The 24,707-nt window shown below is 39.4% G+C and overlaps 3 protein-coding genes across 5 annotated transcripts; 2 read left to right on the plus strand and 1 right to left on the minus strand.

The window, feature by feature from the left end:
• The first annotated feature begins 4,158 nt into the window (after positions 1-4,158).
• On the plus strand, positions 4,159-8,403 carry ankra2 (ankyrin repeat, family A (RFXANK-like), 2). 2 transcript variants are annotated; one of them, XM_028025590.1, is made up of 9 exons: positions 4,159-4,344; positions 4,552-4,871; positions 4,964-5,122; positions 5,208-5,273; positions 5,886-5,983; positions 6,065-6,190; positions 6,344-6,410; positions 6,511-6,591; positions 7,460-8,403. In XM_028025590.1, exons 2-9 carry the CDS (start codon positions 4,571-4,573, stop codon positions 7,513-7,515), a joined length of 954 nt encoding a protein of 317 aa, XP_027881391.1. In that variant the 5' UTR covers positions 4,159-4,344; positions 4,552-4,570; the 3' UTR covers positions 7,516-8,403. The 2 variants fall into 2 exon arrangements, with proteins under 2 accessions (XP_027881391.1, XP_027881392.1); XM_028025591.1 differs by lacking the exon at positions 4,159-4,344 and having other exon boundaries at positions 4,351-4,871.
• Positions 8,404-10,037: 1,634 nt separating this feature from the next.
• On the minus strand, positions 10,038-14,882 carry btf3 (basic transcription factor 3). Of its 2 annotated transcripts, none has more exons than XM_028025592.1 (6): positions 14,735-14,882; positions 12,671-12,739; positions 11,820-11,933; positions 11,541-11,742; positions 11,384-11,440; positions 10,038-10,543 (listed from the first exon to the last, which is right to left on the minus strand). In XM_028025592.1, the coding sequence occupies exons 2-6, from the start codon at positions 12,737-12,739 to the stop codon at positions 10,497-10,499; spliced, it is 489 nt and encodes a 162-aa protein (XP_027881393.1). In that variant the 5' UTR covers positions 14,735-14,882; the 3' UTR covers positions 10,038-10,496. The 2 variants fall into 2 exon arrangements, with proteins under 2 accessions (XP_027881393.1, XP_027881394.1); XM_028025593.1 differs by having other exon boundaries at positions 14,672-14,789.
• Positions 14,883-18,770: 3,888 nt separating this feature from the next.
• Positions 18,771-21,229, plus strand: foxd1 (forkhead box D1). Its single transcript, XM_028026246.1, has one exon. It carries the CDS (start codon positions 19,048-19,050, stop codon positions 20,116-20,118), a length of 1,071 nt encoding a protein of 356 aa, XP_027882047.1. The 5' UTR covers positions 18,771-19,047; the 3' UTR covers positions 20,119-21,229.
• Positions 21,230-24,707: the final 3,478 nt, after the last annotated feature.

A 24,707-nucleotide genomic window follows, 5' to 3' on the forward strand; every position in this document is an offset into this window, starting at 1 on the left:
GAGGAGAGAGACAGGACGAGTCCCACGGCCCCGTCACATGACGTCTATTATTCATTTGCTTGCTACGTCTGGTGTTAAATAAAGCAATCTTGGGGATTGTATTAACATTTTTAGGCAGTAAATAGTCAAATATTATGTTTAGGATAGTAGGCATGACCACTGTACTTCTGGGAGTAGTTTTGCTACACCATACTTTCAATTGCATGCAATTTAAATTGAACCTAGTGGTCACACAATGCTACCGAGTTTACTTTATTGTTCAATTTGGTTTAAAAAAAAAAAAAGTCTAAGGAAACCCAACAGAAGCAGAATGCATCAACTCGCTGACTTCCTGCATTGTCATGGTTTCTCTGATGGATGGATAAGATTATCTTACTTCTTTATGCTTATTTTTATTCGGTTCTTTAAAACACCTAAATTTGCACATAACTTCATATTTCTGTCTGTCCGCTTACTCAACTCTCTGCTAATTAAATCAGATAATTATTAAACAGTTTTAAATAGACTTTTTTTTTTTTTTTTACCACTTTCTTACTCTAGTCATTTTTGTCAGTTTCAGTTCCACTTACTTTCAGAAATATTCGCATTACTACATTAAATAAAAAAATTTGCTACTTTAAACTCTAATTTTGTTTTCATAACTGTGCCATATTGTAAATTTCAACCAATCAGAGACTGTTACGACGTCACTCTTACTATTATTATTGCCTCTGTTTGTACCCACACTTGGTGTCCAAGTAAATCTGTGTTTCATTCTGTAATTGGATTCATTCGTCATAAACCCATAAATAAAAATAATATAAGCAAGGTCAAATTCTTTTTTAAAATAAGAATATGAATGATCAATTTGACTTACACAGTCAGAACAGAAAAGCTGAAATTAAAATGTGGTTTAATTTTACGTTTTAATTAAAATAATGTCTACCTTAAAATTACCGTCAAACAGTGTAGAAAATTCTCATATTCTGACATGATCTACATCTCATTTTGTGCCAGCAAAAATATGCTTCACCCCAAGATATGCTGAGAGTGACATTATTTTAAAGCTTAATTTCACCACGTGGTTAAAAAATAAAATTAAAAAATGTATACCCATTTTTAGGCATCAAATGTGGGCCAAAAGGATGAGATACACCTTTATAGCAACAAAAAATTTGATGTATGTCAAAACTGTATGTAAATGTTCCTGTTTTTTTGCAAATATGTAAGACTGTTCTCACTTTGCAATTGCGTTTGCTACCTCATAACAAAGAGATCCATTGTAATCCAGTACATTTTATGAAACCACTGCAAACTATGGCTGTCACTATGAAATCCAAATAAAATTCTCAAGTACACTTGAATGTCGTTTCGGCTTATCTGGAACCACTTAAGCTGATATCAAGAAGAGTTCAAGCCATCACTGAATTACAGGATGCTGCAGCAAAAAAAAATAATTTAAAAACGGGTTTATGGGCGTACACACGCAGACATTTTACTTCTGACTGACTCTGTTGTGGAAAAAAAAAAAAAAAAAAGACGCCTTCTTCAAAAATCCTTCAAGCGTTTGTCTCGTAAAGTCAGACTTATGAGTCAGGCTGAGGCAGCAGCAGATTCTTCACATCTGAAGAAACTTTTAATTCAGCAAACGTGTTGAAAGAACACATCGGAACCGGTTTGGTCAGTGTAAACAAGCAAATACGAACAATGGTTCGCCATGTCACATTACTGTGCCCTTTCTGCATAACAAAAGGCTGCACTTAAAAAACTGAAAAACGTCATCGGGATGCGTTTCAGACGAGAGACGAGTGACATCACCTACTGTGAAAACCGGAAAGCAAGATCACTGGATAGACGTATGCACCAGTCCAGTACATAGAGCTTTTCTCAATCGGATTCATTTTGGTGTCCCAATGGTTAGAGATTTTTCAAACCCCTGGAAGAGTTTGTGTTACGCCACACCAGCCTTCAGTGATGCCATTTGGCCAAAAGGCATGTTTGACCCGTAAACAACACTTCCTACAACTAAAAGGCTGAATTGAAACACGGTGGTGGCAGCATCATTGTGTGGGGGTTTGCTTGTTTTTGTTTGTCAAACAGGACTGGGGAGTGGAGGTTTGCAAAGGTCGGCTAAAGTTCTTTGCAATGCAGTGTCCCTTCATCATATCTGCAACGTTTGTGACCAACCACAAATGAAGTGAATTTCAGTCATGCTGGTGTGGTGTTCAGGTACTACTACAACTAGCAAGGGCTGAAGCTAAACTAAAGCAGAATATTTCTGACAAGATTTCAAACTAGCTCATTTTCCACATTCTGTCACGTTCTAACTACAAAATTCAACACATTTTGTTTGGGATAAAAACAAAACTTAAACATTTGAAAAATGTGTTTTTTTGCATTTGTATCCTATCCTGTCTGAATCATTACTCTGATGAAACTTTTTGCTGCAATTACAGTTTTTTTTTACTGTGTGATTCGACTAGCTTTTCGTATCTCGGGACGAAACATTTCCCCAAATTTTCTTTGCAAAATAGCTACATTTCAGTTAGATTAGGTGGAGAAGAGCTGCTTAAATCGAGTTTTAAGTCTTGCCACAGAATCACAATTATGAAGGAAGCGGGAGTACCTGGAGAGAATCTGCCAGTGCACAGGGAGACCATGCTAACAATTGTACTAATGTACACAGAGGAAATAGTGCCTCTTCTTACCCCAGTATTTTATTGATTTAGTCAGCATTTTTAGATTTTATATTATAATGAACTGTTCTGGTATTTTTTTTAAACCTATTAATATGTCAAAAACAGTATTAGTACCATCTTTCAGATCAGTGCACCAAATAAATCACCAGGCTTTTAGATTGTGCTTAACTTGTGCTTGTGGCTAAATGGTCGAGTTTCCTCTGCCGTGTTTGACTGTTGACATGAGGTGTTGCTGTGTTTGGTTTTCACCAACCGTAGTGCTGCCCTGGACTGTTTACCCAAACATCTATTCCTTGCTCCTGTTTGTTCACAAGGACATTGTTTGAGATGTATTGTCACTTCACTCTGATCAAATTCCCAAGTATGTCCTTTGTTGTCGTATTCTTTTAAGAAGGAAGAGACCTCCTGCTAATTTAAGGAGTTGTTCATTTTGTGTTTTTCTGGCTATTTTATGATGTCAACATTGCTTTATATAGTGTACAATGTGTCTTGGCTCTGTTCCTTGAAAATGACAGTTTTACTGGAGGAAACGTGTCATGAATCACTCCCCACTGCATTTTCATCCACCCACTAACCAAGTCTGAATGTTTTGTTTGTCTTAATCTGTATAAAGATTTCTTACAACACAGAGATAGTCACAGCTTAAAAATAGAGTCCCCAGAGACCTCAGAAATTACTGTTTCTTTCTTCCAGATCATTTAAGGTTTTTTTTGTTAACATGTTAACATTTTTACTAATGTATCATAAGTTTAAAAAAATACTTTTTATCTTATATCTATGGTTTAAAAACCACTAAGGTATACTTTTTAATTCGTTTTCTTCAAAAACGTGAAGCCTGAATTCAATAATAAATTTAAGATAAATTCAATTTCAATTTCAAGGTAACATTTGATTTTTACCTTTACATTGGCGCCATCTGTTGGTAGAAGTGTAAAAACCACGGCATAAATTAGTTTCATTTTTGCAAAAATCTTCAGATAAAATACCCTTTTTCCTCCAGAAAATGCCTAACTTCAGTAGGCTACTTTGCTCAGTATTTTGAATATTTCTTGTCTCACATTTGTCAAATGAATTTAATAAAACACAGCAAGATGCACCACAAATTACAAATAATTGAAATTGTGGCATAATCTACATTCATGTATTTTTGTCAAAACTCTAGATACACACTAGTTCTGAGCAAAAAGGTGCCCCATTTTTTAACCCTGCTTAAAATGAGGTCTAAACTAAGGCCATGTACAGATTTGAGATTATTTTTGGTGAGCATTTGATTTTACTATGTAATGTTTAATCTTTACAACATAAAACTTACCTGCAAATACCCTGGAATGTCATTAATAAAGTACTGGGGGGGGGGGGGGGGGGGGGAGTTTTAAAATACAGTGTACGACCCGACTTGAATGCATCATCATACTAAACCGCAGCTGAGTGCACCTGTTGGATAGCTGAAGACACCGGAAGTCCAAGGAGAACCAAATAAGGGAGAGCACTCAGTATCAAAGTGCGCATGCGCATATTTATCAAAACACCGAAGCCGCAGCGATGATTTTATGAGGATTTTCTAATTTGGCGTCTTGTTGTATTTTTTTTCGATTTAGCTTCTCGGACGCTGGTAAAAATTTAAGCTTCAAGTCTGAAGAACTGAACATGTTTTATTTCCCGATAAGTAAGTATGACTAACAGAAAGCTGAAGCAACAATATGCTATAACATGCTAACAAATAGCTAACTGACAGTTTGGTTTTGTGGGCATGTGGATGACTAAAATAACTGCTGCTCTAGTTTAATTCTTGTATTTTGACACTCGTGGAGTTCAGTGAAGGTAGCTCCGAGATACAGCGCTGTGTTTCATTATTCTTACCGGTCCGCTTTAGCCGTGTGAAAGATAAGTGGATGGATAACCTCACCGTGGCAGCTGTCGAGGGGACCGCTGTCTGCCCCCTGGTCGCTGAGGACATGGAGGGGATCTGCGTGATGCCTGACCTGAGCTCCATAAAGACCGAGCAGTCTGTGGGTCCGACCCCCGACGAGCCAAGCCCTCAAAATGTGGCCATGGGCATCAAGTTCATCCTCCCCAACCGCTTTGACATGAATGTTTGCTCCAGATTTGTGAAGTCCCTCAACGAGGAGGACAGTAAGAACATTCAGGACCAGGTGAACTCTGACCTGGAGGTTGCTTCCGTTCTGTTTAAAGGTATGATCTGCCTTCTAAGGGGAAATTTGTTTCTATAATGTACAAGAAGTCATCCAGTGTGTGCACTAAAAGATCTCTTTTCTTCCTTTCAGCTGAGTGCAACATCCAAACCTCACCGTCACCAGGTATACAAGTACGTCACGTTTACACGCCGTCCACCACCAAACATTTCTCCCCGATCAAACAGTCTACCACGCTGACCAACAAACACCGTGGCAACGAGGTTTCCTCCACACCTCTTTTGGTCCACTGTAAGTGATGTTGTTTTGTTTGTTTGTTTTACTTGTATCATTTAATTGGAAGTGTAACACGTTAAGTTTTCCTCTTATTTTCCAGCTTTATCCATTCATCAGCTGGCAGCCCAGGGAGAAATGGTGTTTTTGGCCAGTAGAATTGAACAAGGTGGGCAGTTCATCTTTGTTTTTAGAGCATATAGTTTTGTCTTTCAGTAAAAGCAATTTCTTGTCATTGTGTGTTCCTCAGGGCACTGTTCTCTGTATTTTTTACATCTTATATGTTCCATAGGAGAAAAACCTTAAAAATTGTCAGTTAGCCGTTAGCCAAAAAGTGCCTGCCTTTTGTGGTGCATCCGACCTTGGTGTAACTTGGCTAATATCACTTCTAATCCTTTTACAGTGTGAACAAAACAATTTAAGACGTAAACACTACAATGATTGCCATTCTTTATTTTTTTTTTACCCTTCCAGGGGGTCTTTTTTGTGGGTTCTAGTGCCCCTTATGTGACAGTGGGCTGACAGGACACGGGGAAGGAGAGGGGGGAAGACATGCGGCAAATGTCGTTGGGTCCGGGAGTCGAACCCGCGACGGCCGCGTCGAGGACTCAAGGCCTCCAAATATGGGTCGCGCTAACCGCTACGCCACCACGGCACGCCCATGATTGCCAATTTTGACCTAATAATCATGAACTATAGAAAAAGTGTACCCACAGTACCCTGTTCTTGTACCTCTGCCACCTCCAACAGATTTTAATCTCAGGTGTATTTCTTTGCACAGAGACCGTAATCAATCTCCAAGACGACGAAGGTTTCACCCCTCTGATGTGGGCTGCGGCGCACGGACAAATCGCCGTCGTCGAGTTTCTGCTGCAAAACGTACGGCGGAACAAAACGGAGCACGTAATGGTTATTGAATCGACTCTGAAAACATTCACTCTCTCTCTCGCTTGGCTGCAGGGGGCCGACCCAAACCTGCTGGCCAAAGGAAGGGAAAGTGCGCTGTCTCTGGCCTGCAGTAAGGGATACACAGACATAGTGAAGATGCTCATCGACTGTGGAGTGGACGTCAATGAGTACGACTGGGTATGAGCTTGATTCATGTCTACTGCAGCCCATTGTGGTTGATGTATCAACATAGATCTGGTTGTGGAAGGTTAATGTTACAGAGTAACGATGTTTAACTCCCTTGGTTGGCCTCTGGGTGTCACTGTTTAAACATTAACTCATCTTCCTCAGAATGGAGGAGCCCCTCTGCTGTATGCTGTCCATGGCAATCATGTGCGGTGTGTTGAGATTCTGTTAGGTAAGGAAAATTCATCTGTAGGTGATATCTTTAAGAGGATAAATACCCGTCTCCTTTGTTTGATTCGACACTAACGTGAAATGTGACTCGTGTTTTCTAGATAGCGGCGCTGATCCTACTGTAGAGTCGGATTCGGGATTCAACGCCATGGATATGGCCGTGGCTATGGGTCATCGAAACGGTGCGTGAGGAACAAACGTGTCTGCTCGCTACGTTTAGCTCTGACTACAGCGCTGGTCACAAGTTTACATGCTCATCAAAGACGTGAATAATTGTCCAGGAAATGGCTTCAGTGATTTTTAAAAACAATAACCGGGTGCACAACTTGGAATTTAGTATAGATATTTTGTTGTTTTGGGACTAAAGTTGAAACCAGTTATTTACGCCCCTACGTTTAAAAAAACAAAACTGTTTTCATCCTGTTGTCTGAATATGAATCAAACATTTTCTGAACTGATATCTTGAGATGTTGCGTCAATATATTATACTTTCTTCATGATGCTGTTTCATAAGGAGCATCAGCCACAAAAATTTCCCCACAACATGATGCTGCCAACCCCATACTTCCCAGTTGACATAGTGTTCTCAATGACACTCACAATTGTTACATTTTCTTCCAAATGTAGCAATTGACATTAGAGCCAAGGACTTAAGTTTTGGTTTCTTCACACCACAGAAATGATCTAAAAGTCTGTCGCTTTTGCAATCTGACTTTTAATTCTGTTTTTGGAGTGAAGTCTTCATCACAGAGTTGCCTCTCAGCTCTTGAAAAGACTGGCTTTGCATCCTGCGGATATAAAGCCAGTGTACTTTGGTACATTTTTGCACCAAAGCCACATTCATCAGTGGGACAGAACTCCTTCCCGAGCATATAACCAATGAAGACGCACATGTATCACCTGGCTGTTATGCAAACCTTCACCATGTTACTACCACCAAAGTGATTTTACAGCTAGCAAAGTGTTGCTGTTTCTGAGGGGTTTGTTTCTTTGGCCGTGGCGCCATCTACTGGTTCTACACTTGAAACAAATCCGTGTTTTTGTGTTTAGTTCAACAGGTGATGGAGGCCCACCTATTGAAGCTACTGATGGGAATCAGAGAGTGAACTCCTGGAGGACAGACTCCTTGTGGGACGTTGCTCGGTGCTGGACAATCATGTAGCATGCCCTGGATTACAGCCTGCGGGAATATTTTGATCTCTTAAAAACGGTGTCGTAAAATCTTATTTATTTAATCTTGTGCACACGACAGCTTGTTTTCACTTCTAACCCTTTTCGAAGCAGTCATGCTCTGCACTTTAACGCCAACATGATCCTCTGGAGTTGTAAACGTAATCGGAGCACACTGAAGGACATGGAAACGAGTCGCAGACTACATGCAAGTGATGTTTTAATTAAGCAACAACAGGTTATTGGTTTTGTCACATCCTAATATGTTTTTACACCTTTTCCACCCGTTAACCTCCTGCTGACCTTAAAGAGGTAGAGTGGACCCCGTGTGTGATTTTCCGATTTATTTATTTATTTATTTCTGTGGTTTCGGGAATCGACGAGACACCCGTTGTCCGACCGTAACATCTGCCTCGCTTTTCCCAAACGTCGACCTAGGACTGTGGGAGGATTAGATAACTTTAACCATACTGAAATGGTTTCTAAAGTTGGAAAAAAAAAAAAAGAAGGTTTTTCATCATCATGTTTGGTCTTTACAATAAGCACATTTCAGAGGCATATTGAACCGTGAGAACATGAAGCTGGCAACATGTCGGTGAAATTACCTAATCTACTTGTGTGTTTATTTTATTTATTTGAATGTATTGCGGCCATTCTAGGGTCAGTTGTGTGTTTACGTACAGCCACGCTTAGATGTTTTGTGAATTTAAAAAGACCGTACACTGCAAATCGACAGCCCTAAGTGGTATCGTGGTGCTTCTTTTGCAGCTTTGTATCAAATGGCTTGTGCATTAAAACAGTCGTAATTTTGCCGTCTGTCCAAATGCATTTGTTGGTTATCTTTCTGTTTTAAAAAAAAAAAAGTTAAATTTTTTTTTACCATAACAAAATAGCTGTTTTAAGCTACAAAATGATAGGTTTCCAAAACTGAATGGCATGTGAGAAAATAAAATATACATGTATATATAATTTTCTTTTAGGCCACCATGTGAAACTTAAATTACATAAAATCCCATTAGTTGTGGCAATTTACTTTTTTTAAAATGTTTTTCGTCTTTATCAAATTACAGAGGTGCCCTATAATTAGCACTTCTTAGATGTGAAGGACTCTGCAGTTAAAAGTGCTCCATACTGAATAAACAACATTGAGTCACCAAGAAATGAGTTTGAATTGAGTTAAACAAAAGACAAAATAAAAAATAAAAAAATGTGTTTATAATTAAAGCTAAATCATTAAATGACTTTTGAAGTGATTATTCAAAAGTTCATTACACTTGTTAGTACGGAAAGAAGTGTAAACCGTAGCTGATCATTTGGGTAACCACATCAGCTTCAGACCAATAGTCTTCATTTTGTCAAGATTGAGGGCTTCCATTTGAATAAAGAGCAACATATAGCTGGATACCAGGATTCCTGCAGGTTTCATCAATTCAAATTTAAGACCTTTTAAGACTAATGAGAATGCATCGCAAGACATCGTGACTCACACGTACAAATAAATATATAAAAATAAGTCATATTGGTTAGCAGCAGAAGTGAGCTAATGGGCAAGACAAATATCATCCAACCAGCTGGCAATAAACCTGCTTTTACGTTTGATGGCCATCAACTAGCAAGAATATATTAGCAGCTAGTTATCAGTAAACAAACGTAATAAAAAATTCAATTTGGTGTATGGCTGCAACCGCTTTGAATCGCAGTGAAGATGTTTGCATGTGACTCAAAGTTCTGTGCAACAGTAAAGTCTCACAAGAAAACTACACATACTCAGATTAAACGGTCCTGCCACAACAAAATTCAAGACCCGCTATTAACTTGTCATTAGGCCCGTCACGGTAACAAATTTTGCTGAACAATAATTAGTCCCAGAAGCTATTGCGATAAATAGTATTGATGTATTGAGACCACTTTCAAGTAACCTAATGATAATGGCACAATAAAGCAAGAATCAATTCTTAAAAATCAATAAACTTTAAATTCTAAGGAACATTTAACACTGGGACTGGAAGACAAAGCAACAGAAACAAATGCAATGAATTATTTAGTCTCTGTAAACAACATTGTCAAAAAAATAAAAAGAGGCTAGTTGAGACTGAAGACATTTGTCAACCAGTTTTTGGTAGAAAGAAAAACTATAAATCATGAAATGGAAGTTATTTAGCTTGTTTTATAGTTCGATTCTTCAATTTGCTTATTGCAACAGGCCAACTTGTTTTTCATTGAATTAAAGAAATCGTAAGGCCTTAATTTTAAATGCGTGAATTTAAGACTGCGGCTCTGCATACACTTTAATGCTAACCCTTTAAGTTAGCATTAAACAATACAACATATTGCAATTAAGAGTACAAGAGAAGCGTGGGGAAAAGTCAGACATTCGGTGAAAAGTGCCAAACATGTCTGACGAAAACATGTTTTGAAGCTTTTTATCATTCCCGCTTAAAAAAAACCAGACACATTGTTCTGTTTAGTGACAGTAGCAAAGATTTATTCCAGATATGGTGATTTTAGGGAGGCCACAGTTCGGTAACAGAGGAAACGGATGTACGGCCAGGGGGCATCGGACACACAATCTCTTACTGTAACTGGACATTAAGACCACATGAGCACGACAAGCATGTGGAGTGCCTGGTGGCAAAGAGGTGTACTGAGAAATAAACACACCTGAACTCTGAAATACTGTGACCCCAGTTTCCGTACGGAGTAGTACTCTACAAAACGACTCAAAAGAAATGATTGAAGACTGTGGCGGCAATTAACTGAAGTGTTGCGCTTTTTACAGAAGGCTCAAAGCCGACACGATGTCTCAACTTGCTCAGGTGTTTCGACTGTCAACTCTCCGCTTCTTCAATGCGAAACGTCTCCTGCCCCTCCTGCCCCCCACGTGGTCCTGTTGAGTTCTGCCGTCTCCCGTCTCCCCCTAGTTGGCCTCGTCCTTAGACGCTTCGTCGAAATTCTCCACCAGGTCTGAAACGACACAAACGCGGAGGGCTGAACTGACTGAGCGGGAGAGAAAGTCGCATCCAAGCTTTCAAAACGCTCCCAGGAAGAGTGAGTTTATCTGAAACCTGATTCCTGACACGTACACAGACTTCCAATGTGCTCAACATTCAATGCCTTGTTATAGCATTCACACCATTTTACTTTTCTTTTGTCACAATAAAAACCTCAAACTCCAATGTATTTTAGATGAGGCCGGCACAAAGTGGCGCACAAATTTGTCAAGAAGAAAATGATGCCAGGGTTTTAAAAAAAGTAACAATCAATTTAAATTACAACAATATAAAGGCCATGCTATGAAAATAAGTTTCTTGTCGACAAAAAAAAAAAGTACAAATTATGGCAAAGCACTTCAAGAAGTTGGCTTCTCCCTCCTCTGTGAGAACCACCATGTCCAATTCTCAGAGGGTCAAAGGTTAAAATGGAAACAATTTTTAAAAACGTCTGGGCAAACAGCAGGAGAACAAAAGGAAACCCAACTCCATCAACAACGTGGTGGCGAAGGTAGTTAACCCCTGTGCCATCACGCGCTTCGACGGCGGGGCGGCTGCGTAATTGTTTGTTGCATTAGCGAGGACCTGAGAAGTCCTGGGAAAAGCCGGGATCGCGCTAATGACAACCTCATGTGTTTGGGTCCAACTTTCTCAGCAAAGAAAAGCAAATAAAGCCGAACGCCATCGTGAAAAGACAGCAATGCATCCTGGGAAGGAAAGCCCTGTGGCATTTTATTTATTTAAGCCGGAGGAGGAACATCTTGATGCAATGATCCCACTGTGGGAAGATTTCCCCAGATGTCCAATCCCTCACCTGGAACGTCGTCGTCCTCTTCCTCTACTGCTGCAATCGGTGCTTTTCCATCTCCAGCTGAAAGCAGAGGAAGCAATCATAGTTACCACCTCGGCATTGAGACCGGAAAAGTGCGGCAAAGCTACGGAATCTGCGACGACGGCGTGGGGTCGCGGACCCTGTTTGGGGAGAGCCTCGGCGAGTCTCCGCAGGCTCGTCAGGCTGTCGGCTCCCAGCTGGTTGAGGATGCCGGGCAGCATCTCGGTCAGCTGCTTGGTCTCGGCGTGGCCGGTGATGGTGAAGGTGTTGGCGGCGAGGGAGGCCTGCACTTTGGGGTTGTTGAAGTGGATCACTGTGCCCTGGTTCGTGAACATGTTCACCTGGAACGAGACGCCGAGGCGTTACCGAAGGAGGCGGGCGCGGACGGGGGTGGCGGGCTCCGCGTCGCGGCGCCTACCTCTTCGATGCCGGAGATGTTGTTGACGCCGAGCTTCTTTAGTGAGAACTGGAGCTTCTTGTCGTCGGCGGTCGCCGTTCTGTGTACAACCTTCTTCTTTCTGCGGGCGCTTCCCTGTGGGAGAGAGACAGGGAGGACGCGTCTCTCTTAAGATCTTGGACGTGCCGTGGAAGTAGTATTTGCACCGTTGCGCATTTAAGCAACCACGACAACACCCAATGAGTCGTTAACTTCACACTGGAGAAATATTGGCCCTATCTATCTTGCAGAATTGCCCCCCCTCCCGGTATGAGTGGCCTGTTTAAGTAACATCACAAATCAGAGTTGGGCTCAGACTTTAACTAGACAACTCATAAACCTTTGTTCTTTTGTGCCATTTTAATTGTTTCAGATTATTCAACCCAAATTCGCTTCTGAGGTCACAAACTGTTCAATTACAAGAATTACTGAAACAAGCAGCTTTCCACGTCATTTTGGAAGGTTCATCACTATTCAACTTCTTCCCCATTTGTGGTAAATAGTTCTCACCGTAGTTCGCTGGTGAGAACTATTTAGAAACGGCCTAGTGACCGTTTTCAAACTTTGCTTCGTTAGGTCGGGGTCTTGATTGGCGTTTTGACATCTTTTGGCCTACTTCATGTTGTCGGACAGGTCCTGTTAAGAGTCATTTCCTGATTCTACATTTCTGACCAGGCCAGTTCATTTATGATTCTCATGAATTAATTGCAATTTATTCATGAACATTTGTTGGTTCTGAGAAATTCAGGTGAAGCAAAAAAAACAAAAACAGAAGGAACCTTTAAAAAGGAGCACAGAGTACCGAAACACTGCGTATATCGGCAAGACTTTACCTTTCCACCGATGCGGACTTGCGCTTGTAGTTTAGCGAGTTTTTCTTGATTCATAATTGCTTCTTTCATCTGCAAATGAACAGATTGATATATTATAACAGTGGTAGTGCTGCAGTTATTTACAGACAAATCTAAGATATAAGAACATGGGACAACATGATGCAGAAATCTCAAGCGCACAAAGACACACCATGCAGGTAAAGACATCACACTGTCAACTCAAACACTAAATTAGATTAGAAACCGTGAGCGAAGGTTTTAATCTTGACATGAACAACATTTTTGACATTTCCCAACAGGAAATAAGAACGCAAGTGTAGCAGAGAGAAAATGATTCTCTCAGACACACTAGAAGCCACGAAAGTTAGAAAACAAATCCTACTTTATGTTCATAACTTATTTCTATAAATTTGTATTAATTATGTGGTTTCTGGGGGAAAAAAAAGAGTAAAGAAAAACTAATACTTTATCATAACAGCAAAATTTACATTTATGAGGGACTCGTTCATTGTGTTGCAGATCAATAAAACTAGGAAATGTTGAGATTTCATATATTTACAAGTAATTTGGTTATTTTCTGATGTCTAAAATTGAAAAATCTGACTTTATGAGCTCTTTATGAGTCTTGCTTTTGAATGAGATTTTTTTTTCTTACAAATTTCTGACTTAATATCAGCAATCATCCTAGTTTAAAAAATGTAAATGCATGCCTTTAGTCTTGGAAAATTTAGCCTTTTTTTCTTGCAAATTTTACAACATAAAACATCCAAATTCTTTCCTTGTAAATATGTGGAATTAATCTGAAAATGTCAGAGTTTCTTTTTGTTTTTAGCAGAAAATAATAACCATCTGTTTAGTAGCAACTTGGAAGCATTTCCTTAAGATGATAAAACTAGTGACAACTCTTAACTTCAAAAAAGGAAAAAACAAATCAACAAACAGGATTGGAAATTAGGAAACACAAACCTCAAGAAACATCCATTTTTAAAGATATAGAAATAGGTATATTAATAGGACACTAAAACCTGGTGAAAGCAAAACTCCAACATTATTCAAATCTTCCATAAGCAATCCACCAAATGCTAAAGTACTATAATTACAAAAGATCACAGGTTCAAACAATGTTCAGGCAGAAAAAAAATACAACTTTTATTAATGACTGATCCCAGAAATAATTTATCTTGGAGAAAGTAGATTCTGACCATTGAAATCAGATGCAATTTATTTTTACACCACTTCCCCCACAAATCATTTAAGAAACAACATGGGTAAAATAAGCAAACCCAACCTAAATTTACTTACATAGTTTATGCTGGCTTAAACAAACACATATATATATATATTAAAATTAGGCTATTCAGGTTTGACCTGCCAAATCAAATGAAAAAAAAAATTTCTAACCGTAAGCACAATTTATTTAAATTAATTCACTTATTTCTACACATTGCGTCATCAGTGCAAAACGGAGCTTTTTGCAGAGTGCTTTCTGATTGGATAAAAAAAAAAGAAGGTAACAGTAAAGGAAGAATATCACGCATATAAACAAATGAGCACGGAGCAGCATTGTCAGTGTGGGTGTGGCAATACTGCAAATGCTCAGGATAAAACGAATAGTAGACGAACCGTCGGTGAGCACTGTAAACAAAAAAAGACTAAATGACCCAATCCGCAGGGCGAGTGCTACAAAACTCAAGCTATTCTCCTTATTTCTGGGAGGTGCTGTGAACGAGCGAAGCCAAGCAAATAACAAAAAAATATTGTTAGTCGAACTAAATGAGCTGGCAACACGTTATCCAACGTCAAGGGCAAGTTTAGTTAATCTGCATTTAGCCTAAATGAGTTTTTTTTAAATAGTTTTTATGCGAGGACGCTGGAGGCTAACTTTGCCTAGCTTAGCTGCTAGCAGCGCGGCCTGTCACACCGCCACACAGATCCGTGAGTAAGATTAGCTTCACACCGCGGCGGATGTCAGCCATCCGGTCGGGAAAGGCTTTCGTTTACCTCTGGCCGTCTGATCAGGGGATAACAGTGCGGAGAAGAAAGTATTTAAAGCTCCTCACTGACCTGTAAACTAACAGCAGACACATGCGGGGAGCAGGATGGAAGCGAGGGAGGAGGGAGGAAGTGACGTCAGACAAAGAAGAGAAGCGTAATTGGGTTTTTTCTGCCCTGGGTTTAGTTCCGCAGGTTGCAGGCGACACTCGCTCCGTATGAAAGCGTCTGCAAAACTTTCCTCAAGTCCCTTAAGTTACATTTAATTCAATTAGGAGGTGTATAAAAACAGTTGTAAGCACACATAGCAACAGTTACAGTTTGACATCTGCTGGTCAATGAGATTGCTCTTTTTTTTTACATTGACATAAATGATATACGTGTACAAACATTGGCAGCGTGTTTGATTAGTGCTATGAATTATTAGTTATGACCCAGCAAATAACAGAAACAGATTTCACAAAGACACAGCTTACTAAGACAGCTACAGGATTTTCAATAGATAGTTAAAAAAGATTAAATATAATACTCAAGAAAACTAGACGGGTGCTTATGAAATGATTTCCTCTCACAGTTTATATTGTGAATCGGTTTTCCAGAGTGTTTATAAATGGATGGACAGCACACAAATACTGTTTTTGTACACACTGATAGAGTTCTATCTTCTAAGTTTCCGGGTGCCGGTGGACATGCATACATATCATAGGACCTCAAATAAAACTCAAAAATAACTGAAACTTCAAAAGAGTTTCCAGAAGAAAAAAAAAAGTCAAATAATAATGAACTCAGCATCTTTTCTGCCACAGAAGATTCAACTGTGTTGATGCTTAGAAAATATTGCACCAAGTTTTTTTTACATCCACAGTTCCTTGCATTTGACTATTGGCTGCACTGGAGGTGAAGAGATAAACTCAGAGATGAATTCCCATATTGATTAGTCCAGCAGCAGCTGCCGATTCAGAAACATCAGTCTTCATTTCTCACATTTGTCTCCAGAAAGGCAGGATGCAACACTTCAATATATATATATATATATATATATATATATATATAATGTAATTAGTGCCACGGCTGGACTATTCCATAGTTTTGTTTAACAAGGTCTTCAATTTCTCAAAATTTTGCCCAATTTCAATCACTCTCACAGCTAGATTCTGCTTTCATTTCCATCATTTCATCCACAGTTTCAAAGAGAAATGTTGCACAAGGTGACGGATAAATGAAAATATCAACCTTAATGCTAAAATACTCTAGACCAGGGATGCTCAATAAGTCGATCTCGGCAGTATAGGTGGCAAACTGAACGCCGCCAGGACGCCGAGACCACAACTTCCTCTTCTGACAGGCTTATCAAAATATTCACTAAGACCCTAAACGTTTGTAGCTTCATTAAAGAGTAATATTTTTTTGTAAAAAAATTAACAAAACGTGTTAAAATTAATAATCTCAGTAATTATTGTTTCAACAAGGTGTTGCGCAATTCAGTGCGTTTCGTTTCCTTTAACAAAAAAGCCTTGCGGGGCGCAGGCGGTTGCCACGGTAACGGGTGTGCTTAAGCTACAAAGAGAGAGAGAGAGAGTAAAAAGGTACCAGTGGTTTTGAGTTGATCACCTGTTCGGGTTGAAAAAAAAAAAGTTTCACAAATACAAATCTTTGTTTGAATGAATTAGATTAACTCTAAAAAAAAAAAAAAAAAGTAAGTGAACTACAGGCTGTCGTTTTACGTTAGTTGCAAGCGACCGTTCATTATATGCTGAATCAGACACTAATTTCAGCATCTTTAGTCAAAAGTGATGTCACTGGTCACAAGTGTGTGTAGCGTTTGTTTGTTTTTTCTCTTCACACTCTTTTTGTTTATTTTTTAGGGAGTACTGAATGGCTTTTGCTCAATAAAAAAAAACAAAACAAAACATACACGTAGGGATTGGTGGTTGTCAGGACTCATCCCTGACTGCCAATACAGATAAACAACAAAAAGCTCCAGAGTGCATTATAGCTTTCTTTTTATGTTTGCATCAAGACGTCTCAGGGTACTCTGGGAAAATTGCCTTATATGTCATAACCTCCATTTGCTTTTAGAGTATAAAGTGGTTATTCAAGAGTTTATGTTTAGGTTAAAGTCTCCAAAGTTTGTTTGGATGAAGAAACGGGATGCAGGGGGTCAGTAGCAGGTGGCAGAGGTTTCCAAAAAAAATTTTCCAGTGAGTTTATTTGTACATAAATTTTTTTTTTTACTATTGATGTATTTTCATTTATAAATTTATATATATATATGATTAAAATAAATAAATAATTCAATAAAATAGCAACAACAACAACAAAAAAGTTGCTGCATTATCACGATAACGTTTGGCGATAAACAGATATGTCTGTTGCAGGTCTGCTCTACATGCATTGAACTGTCGGTCAATTTATATATTTTAAGACGTTTTAACACCTTGAAGTTGAACCGGTTAAAACCGTCAACCTTCTCACTTTCACCCAATTAAACATCAGCTATTGTTCAAAATATCAACAATATTATCAATGATATTATCAACGATATTATTAACGATACTGGAAATAAAAACCCACTTTTGATTCATCTCGGCGCTGGTAAGTGATGTCCTTAAAAAGCGTGTTATGGTCAAAGAGGTGCATGGTAATGTTTTTGCTCTACGTAAAGAAATAAAAAATAACATTAACACAAGAATGTAGCCTATGCAACATTGACAAAATAATAACTCCAGCATTCTGAGTTATTCAAAAATGGATAAAAATGTTAGTCAGCCACTGTGCGTGAGCTGGTACTGAAACTGTTGCGTCCCTTGGAGGTTTTCTCTTCTTTTTTGTGTTTGTTTGTCCGGGACGGTTTCCCCGCTAGATGGCGGTGTAAACAAGGAAACGTCTGACACGCAAACAAAGCAGATCCCCTTAAAAAGGGAAGGTACCGTATCAAGTTTGAACATGGATTATTATTATTATTTTTTAAATAAACCACCTATTTTTTTCTTTTTAACAAAAATATATTATATGTATTTTTAATATATAAATCAATAAACAAATATTCTTCTGTTTTCCTTCTTTAATAATGTAAAGATAAAAACTGAATTCTTTTCGAATTTCGATCTATTTATTTACTTGCCATGTTTATTTTCTGCTTTAAAAAAGAAAAAAAAATCTCTAGCAGGTTCTGTTGTCATTTCGACCAATAAATGTGGCAACGTGTTTCAAATCAACCTCAGGTTGAGTCAACTGTAAGCGAGCAAGTCCGAATTTAATTACATTCAATTTGCTCATCTATTTACTTATTACTGAACACGTTAAACATCAAAGAGAGAGCCCAAAAGAATAGTAAAAAAAATATAAAAAATAATCATAAAACAGGAAAAATAAATAAATAAGAATGTTGCGATTTTTGCCTGACATTCATTAAAGATGACATCTTCCGCCATGTCCTCCGTGCTTATTATAAAATTCCCATTTTTGTGTTGTTTTGTTAAACCAGACAAATACAATAAAATATTGATTGCGCCATAAAATACAATAATAATAATAATAATAATAATTCAAAGTCTATACCCGCTCTCCCACATCACCATGCGTGCAGCCGGCTCTAGGCCCCGGCTGCATGCATGCTTGCCTGCTCTGCGTGACCCGTGACTGATTCGAGTTAACAGCTGACTCTTTCCTACTACAAATGGCTCGCAGGATAATCTGGGGAAGTGCGGGATCACGCAAACTGGGAGCGCCACTCCCAGGAAGCGGGCAGAAGAGAAACAAATGGCCAATCACTGAGCTTCCTGTATAATGTATTTTTAACCCCTTTATGTCACCCCTTTTTTCTTTTTTTTTTATTCTTATTGTTTTGTTTGTACACTGAGATAAATGGAGACATTCGAGCCCTGGTAGCAATTGGCTAAATTTCTAACAAATAAACGCGTTAGATGGGTTTGGAATGCATCCAAAGAAAACTTCTTTTCTCAAAAGAAAAGGAAAATCTGAGTTTTCAAATTCCATTTTTATCATATTATTGTTTTGTTGTTGTTGTTGTTGCTTTTACAAGCTTCTCGTTTGCCTCTGTGACGTTTCCTCCCCCATGTGATCAGGGCGGTGGTATAAATTTAAAGAAAAGATCCGCCCCTTGTGAGATCCAGGCTTGCCCGTTTCGCAGGTTCTCCCCCCCGACGCGCACATTCAGTCTTACAATTCCAGGGTTCGCGCTTCAGTCTGCGAACTGCCTAACCGCCCAAGAAAGAAAAGAGAGAGAGAGAAAACCCCTATGGAAACAGCGCAAAAAACAGCGGACGTTTCTCTCCTGCGCCTCTCCTCTCCCTCTCTTCTTATGAGTTTTTGACGTGTTTTTAGGGGGGTTCAGGGGCAGCTCCGAGCGCACAGGCTGAGCCATGACTCTGAGCTCAGAGATGTCGGATGCCTCCCTCCTTTCGGAAGAGACCGACATCGACGTGGTCGGCGAGGGCGAGGACGGCGACGGCCACACGCGCTCCTACGTGGACGAGGTGGCGCAGATGCGGGACGGCATCCTCCTGGCCGGCTCTCCTCCTCCTCCTCCGTGCCTACAGGACGGCTCCACCTCCACCTCCTCCTCCTCCAGGGATGCCTTCAAGCCGGCGGGGAAGAACGCCCTGGTGAAGCCCCCTTACTCCTACATCGCCTTAATCACCATGGCCATCCTGCAGAGCCCCAAGAAGAGGCTGACGCTCAGCGAGATCTGCGACTTCATCAGCAACCGCTTCCCGTACTACAGGGAGAAGTTCCCGGCGTGGCAGAACTCCATCCGGCACAACTTGTCCCTGAACGACTGCTTCGTGAAGATCCCGCGCGAGCCCGGGAACCCCGGGAAGGGCAACTACTGGACGCTGGACCCGGAGTCGGCCGACATGTTCGACAACGGGAGCTTTCTGAGGCGGAGGAAGCGCTTCAAGCGGCAGCAGACGCAGGACTTGCTGCGGGAGCCCAACGGCTTCATCCCCGCGGCGGCGGCGGCTGCAGCGGCGGCCGCGTACGGGTACGGACCGTACGGCTGCGGCGGCTACGGCATCCAGCTACAGTCCTACCACACGCACTCCGCGCTGTTCGCCTTCCAGCAGCAGCAGCAGCAGCAGCAGCAACAGCCCAGACATTCCCACACGCACATCCCGTCGCCGTCGCTGATGCCCACCAGCACGGACCTTGCCCGGAGCAGATTTTACCCGCAGCTCGGGTCCGCTCTGGGCTCCGCGTCCCCGGCGCCGAAAGTGAGCCCCCCGGCGCAGCCGCAGCCGCAGCAGCGTTCTCCCTTCTCCATAGAGAGCATCATTGGCGGGTCGCCGAGCCCCGCCAGGACTCCTCCTGTCATTGTCCCGGTTTTACCGACCTCCCTGGGGCTCCCCAGCCAGCCGCAGTCCGTCCACCCGGAGGCCGTTTTAGTCGAAAACTTCCCGAACAGAATTATCGGCGGCACTAGCGCCTGTTAAAAAAAAAAAAAAAGTCTTAAAACTGCAAGAACAACAACAAAAAAAAACTTATCAAAAGCAGAAACAAACGCTCCCCTCCCCTCTTTGAAGGTAGGATTATTTTTGTACGTTTATTTGCAGCAGAATGACGGACATGCAGGAAGAAAAAAAAACACTATTTGTGCCTATATTCATGCTGATTATGAAACTATATATTTATGGTATGGTTTTTTTATTATTATTATTATTATTATTATTTCAGTGAGAATGGAAAAAAAAAATTTGACCTCGAATTTTTCTTGTATTTTATGAAGACGTGATCAGTTTCAGTCACTGTTGTTTTCTTTAGGAGCGTCTCAGGACAGGTTCTAAGTGATCACATGTTTAAATTGTGTCAAACACATCCATGTTTTTTTTAATATATATATATATATAATTATTATTTTATGAGCAAATCAGAACAAGGTTTAAAGGTCTTGATTTGAAATTTGTATTAAAGGAAGAAGAAGAAGAAGAAGAAAAGAAGAAAACAACACGGAAGCAGCAAAGTCATTTATAATTCTGTTGCGATGTGTTTTGATTTGAGGTAATGAAAGCATTGTACTTTTTTTTTTTTTGCCAATTATGGTGTATCTGAGGTGTGAAATTTTTTTACACAGTTTGTTTATTAAGAAGAATAAATTTCTCTTTTTGTTTTGCAACAGAGGAAAAAAAAAAGTCGAGACAATAGCCTGTTTTGGGAAATCAATTGAATTGCTTTTGAGCTTTCTGGTGCGTTTAAGTGCAAAGTCAAAGTGCAGGAATGGCCACTTACAAGTGCGGTTACGCGGCCCCTGCAGCGAGGAAGGGTCACGTCTGGCTGGCGAGCGCGTTTCAGCCTCTCTGTGTGCGTGTGTTCGCAAATGTAGGCTGAAACACGCTCGTCTCGGTGCCACCGCTGCACGTTTCGGAACATGCGCAAACGGGCCTTGCGTGTCCATCCGACCTCTCTCACACTCATCCTCGTAATTGCGGTGAGCGGACAGGAGGGTGTCAGCCGGGTGAGGGAGGGGCGGGGGTGCGGCTGTGTTCTCCCTGCCGCCGGGTCACAGATTTACGCATCATGGCCACAGTGCTTGAGAAAAGAAAAAAATAACAGTAATAATAATAATGATCCAAGATATGCTCCCGTTTGACACATACCGATAAGAAGATTTATTCGAATTTTGACGGTGAATAATCGTTCCTGAAAAGAATTGTTTCAGAAGATCAAAAGCTAAAAGAGTTTTAAGTAAGCCGACCGTTTTTTAATATTAATGACATCACAAGTACAGTAAAAAATCTAGTTTTTTGTATCATTTTTACACAGAATAATTAGTCATACATACTTTAGTTGTTTTCTTTTGAAACATTTTATACTATAAAAAATAATTAAATGCTAGCAATTAAGGTGATTTGAATTTGAATCAACTATGGTCACTTCTGAGAATGATGTGTAACATAAGCTAAATTCTAAATAAAAAATGATATATATATATATGGTTATATATATATATATATATATATATATATATATATATATATATATATTTGTTCATGTCATTTTAAGTAAACCTGAATGTTTTGATCGGAATTTAACTAATAATCCAATCCTCGTTTATCTTGTGTGGCATTCAGCAGAAAGAAGTTGCCTTGATATGCTTATATAGACTACAAAGTGAAGGAATTTCTAGAATTTCTAGAAAGTAAAAAGTCAGAATTCTGTTAAAGATTGTGACTGGGAAAGTTTTGTTGCTGGTAACAAGTTTATAAAAAAAAGAGCTATCGTTGTTAAAGTTGGTTAAAAACTCAAATTCTTACTCCAACAAAAAAAACGTCTCAACCACAAGTCTAAGGAGAGCTGGCTGCTTTTACTACTGATTCAAAGTAAAACCCATGTAAACACTCCAGCCTCATTATTATCTGCTGACCACCTGAGCCTAGCTAGCTAGCAGTTAAGCTAACAACTGAAACAGCTGTCTTGAGTTGATCCAATTTGTGATAAAAAAATTTTAAAAATTAAAAAGCGAGGGAAGTCATAATTTAAATGTCATTGGAAGCTAAATTCACGTACTGACAGGCTTGAGAAAATCGTATTGAATATATTCACATTTTCAAAATTTGTTTTTGCCCGTACATTGAGTTTTGCGTTAGTGTTGTCCATAAATTAGGCAAAACTGAAGACGAGCCTAAATTCTCGATGAAAAACAGAACCTCTCTCAACTTCCACTAAGTTGGTTTATTCGTATAAACATTTTAGCCTTACTGTTCTCTGTGTGTTCTCTTCTCACCGCACCCAGACTATGAATAGCTAACGGTTCAATAATTTAACAACTTCAGCTCACTTAAACAAAATAACATTTTTAAAAAAATATATAGGTAGGATTGAAAACTTAATATTGATTGAAAATTCAACGTACACACATGAGATTTTGCAGGAGGTCAATTATTTGAATGTAATATTTCAGTGATTCTTGAGAAGTGGGACAAAATGGGTTTAAATTTTTCCAATTTTTTAAAATATTATTTCTCAAGCTTATGTATACAGATATGACAAATAATGTTTTGGAACTGTAAAGATGCTAAGGTGCAGGCTCCCACTTCCAACATTTTTTTGAAAATTACATTTTTAATGGACCTGACCCAGAACTCTGTCAACACCGTCTGACAAAAATAAATATTAAATTATTTTTAATGACCCTATTAGTGATATTTTCACTCAGTTTTACAGACAAATGCTTCTCAAGAAACAAAAGAAATATTATTTAAAACAAAAAAACAACATAAAGTCCATCTGACAGAGTTGACACTGCATGACGGAGTTGACGCAGAACTGAAGGTGACAAACTAGTGAGTAAAAACAAATACTTGATACATGTGGTACTTGATAAAGCCAATTATGTGAAATACATTAAAATGAATTAACTGGGCTGCACAGTGGCGCAGTTGGTAGCACTGTTGCCTTGCAGCAAGAAGGTCCTGGGTTCAATTCCCGGCCGGGGTCTTTCTGCATGGAGTTTGCATGTTCTCCCTGTGCATGCGTGGGTTCTCTCCGGGTACTCCGGCTTCCTCCCACAGTCCAAAAACATGACTGTTAGGTTAATTGGTCTATCTAAATTCTCCCTAGGGGTGAGTGTGTGTGTGCATGGTTGTTTGTCCTGTATGTCTCTGTGTTGCCCTGCGACAGACTGGCGACCTGTCCAGGGTGTACCCCGCCTCCCGCCTGGAACGTAGCTGGAGATAGGCACCAGCAACCCTCCCGGCCCCATTAGGGACAAGGGTGAACAGAAAATGGATGGATGGATGGATGGATGAATTAACTGCAGATTTAAGTGAGATTTGTCGACACAATCACTGAAAGAGTCACACTGTCAGCTAAAAACTCTGATGGAGTTGTAGCTCGTCACGTCGATGAAATCTTTACAATTTACTAAAATTAAGCATTTATTTCGCAAAATTTCATCAAAGGTTTGTAAATAGTCACTTATGGTGTTGACACATCATGGTTGTGACGAACAATGTAGAAATAAAACAGAAAAAAAAAAAACAAAAGAATAACATAAGCTAACTAGAGCTGCTTAGCCCTCTTAGCAAAGGAAGACGTCATGGGGTCCTCAGAAGTTCTGGTGCCCCCCTATAATGCCTGATTTTTTTTTTTTTTTACATTCCTTTTATGTCTGACGGTGTTGACTAAAACTTGGGACAAATTTCAATTGAGTTGGAAAATATATAAAAATGATTTTTAATTCAATTTATTGATACTTTTATAATTATTTATTTGAATACTTATACTGAATTGTCATAAAATATGATCTCAGTATTTCTTTAATTGTTTTAAACTATTATGATGTATTGAGTTCTGCTCCAGGACAAGGGATTGTAAAGACACCCTACAATTTTTAAAATAAAAAATATTCAGCAAACACCAGGAAAACATACATTGTTGTGCTCACATGACCCAGGTTAGTTTAGTCAAATATTTGAAAAAAAATATATATTTTGTGTATATTTTTATTCAAATTTTGTGCTTTATCCATAGGACCTGTTTTGTCCCTCTTCTCAAGAATCACTGATTTTTAATATTCTAGTATGACGTGCTGAAATACGGTTGGAAATTGGGATTATTACTGATGTGACGTGTATTTTTCAATAACTTCAAAGTTCATTCTTAAATTGCAAATCTGCGGGGGGAGGACGGGGGGAGGTGAAACTGTTGACATTTTGGCGGAAGCTTGGTCGGAGCGTAAATGTGAGTGTTGGAAGTTAGAATCCCTTCAATCCGCTTTATTATTTTTTTTATTTTTGCATTATACTTCCATTTGTTTCAGATGTTTTCTGCCCCTTTGGAGTGTTCACTTGTGCGCTGTTTACTGCAACAAAAAAAAAGAAGCCACACAATTGCCCTATTTTTGCGCATAAAATCAAACCGTTTTTAAGCATCTGAGATATATGCAAGTATGCTTTTTAGATGATGCATGTGGTAGACTTTAAAAAAAAAATTTAATCAGTCCACATGGTTGCCTTAAATACATAAATAAATAAATAAATAAATAAATAAATAAATAAAACTATACAGTCTGAGCGCTTCCGTG

This window comes from Xiphophorus couchianus, chromosome 8 (genome assembly GCF_001444195.1).
Source record: "Xiphophorus couchianus chromosome 8, X_couchianus-1.0, whole genome shotgun sequence".
NCBI classification, from domain to species: domain Eukaryota; kingdom Metazoa; phylum Chordata; class Actinopteri; order Cyprinodontiformes; family Poeciliidae; genus Xiphophorus; species Xiphophorus couchianus.

Bases quoted from the DNA above. Each gene is read 5' to 3' on its own strand.
- ankra2 (XM_028025590.1), top strand. From the start codon at position 4,571: ATGGATAACCTCACCGTGGCAGCTGTCGAGGGGACCGCTGTCTGCCCC. The intron at 6,411-6,510 runs GTAAGGAAAATT...CGTGTTTTCTAG, and splicing joins GTGTGTTGAGATTCTGTTAG to ATAGCGGCGCTGATCCTACT. The intron at 6,592-7,459 runs GTGCGTGAGGAA...TTTTGTGTTTAG, and splicing joins GGCTATGGGTCATCGAAACG to TTCAACAGGTGATGGAGGCC.
- btf3 (XM_028025592.1), bottom strand. From the start codon at position 12,739: ATGAAAGAAGCAATTATGAATCAAGAAAAACTCGCTAAACTACAAGCG. The intron at 11,441-11,540 runs GTCCGCGACCCC...CTCTGCTTTCAG, and splicing joins CGAGGCTCTCCCCAAACAGG to CTGGAGATGGAAAAGCACCG. The intron at 10,544-11,383 runs GTGAGGGATTGG...GTGTCGTTTCAG, and splicing joins AGAGGACGACGACGTTCCAG to ACCTGGTGGAGAATTTCGAC.
- foxd1 (XM_028026246.1), top strand. From the start codon at position 19,048: ATGACTCTGAGCTCAGAGATGTCGGATGCCTCCCTCCTTTCGGAAGAG.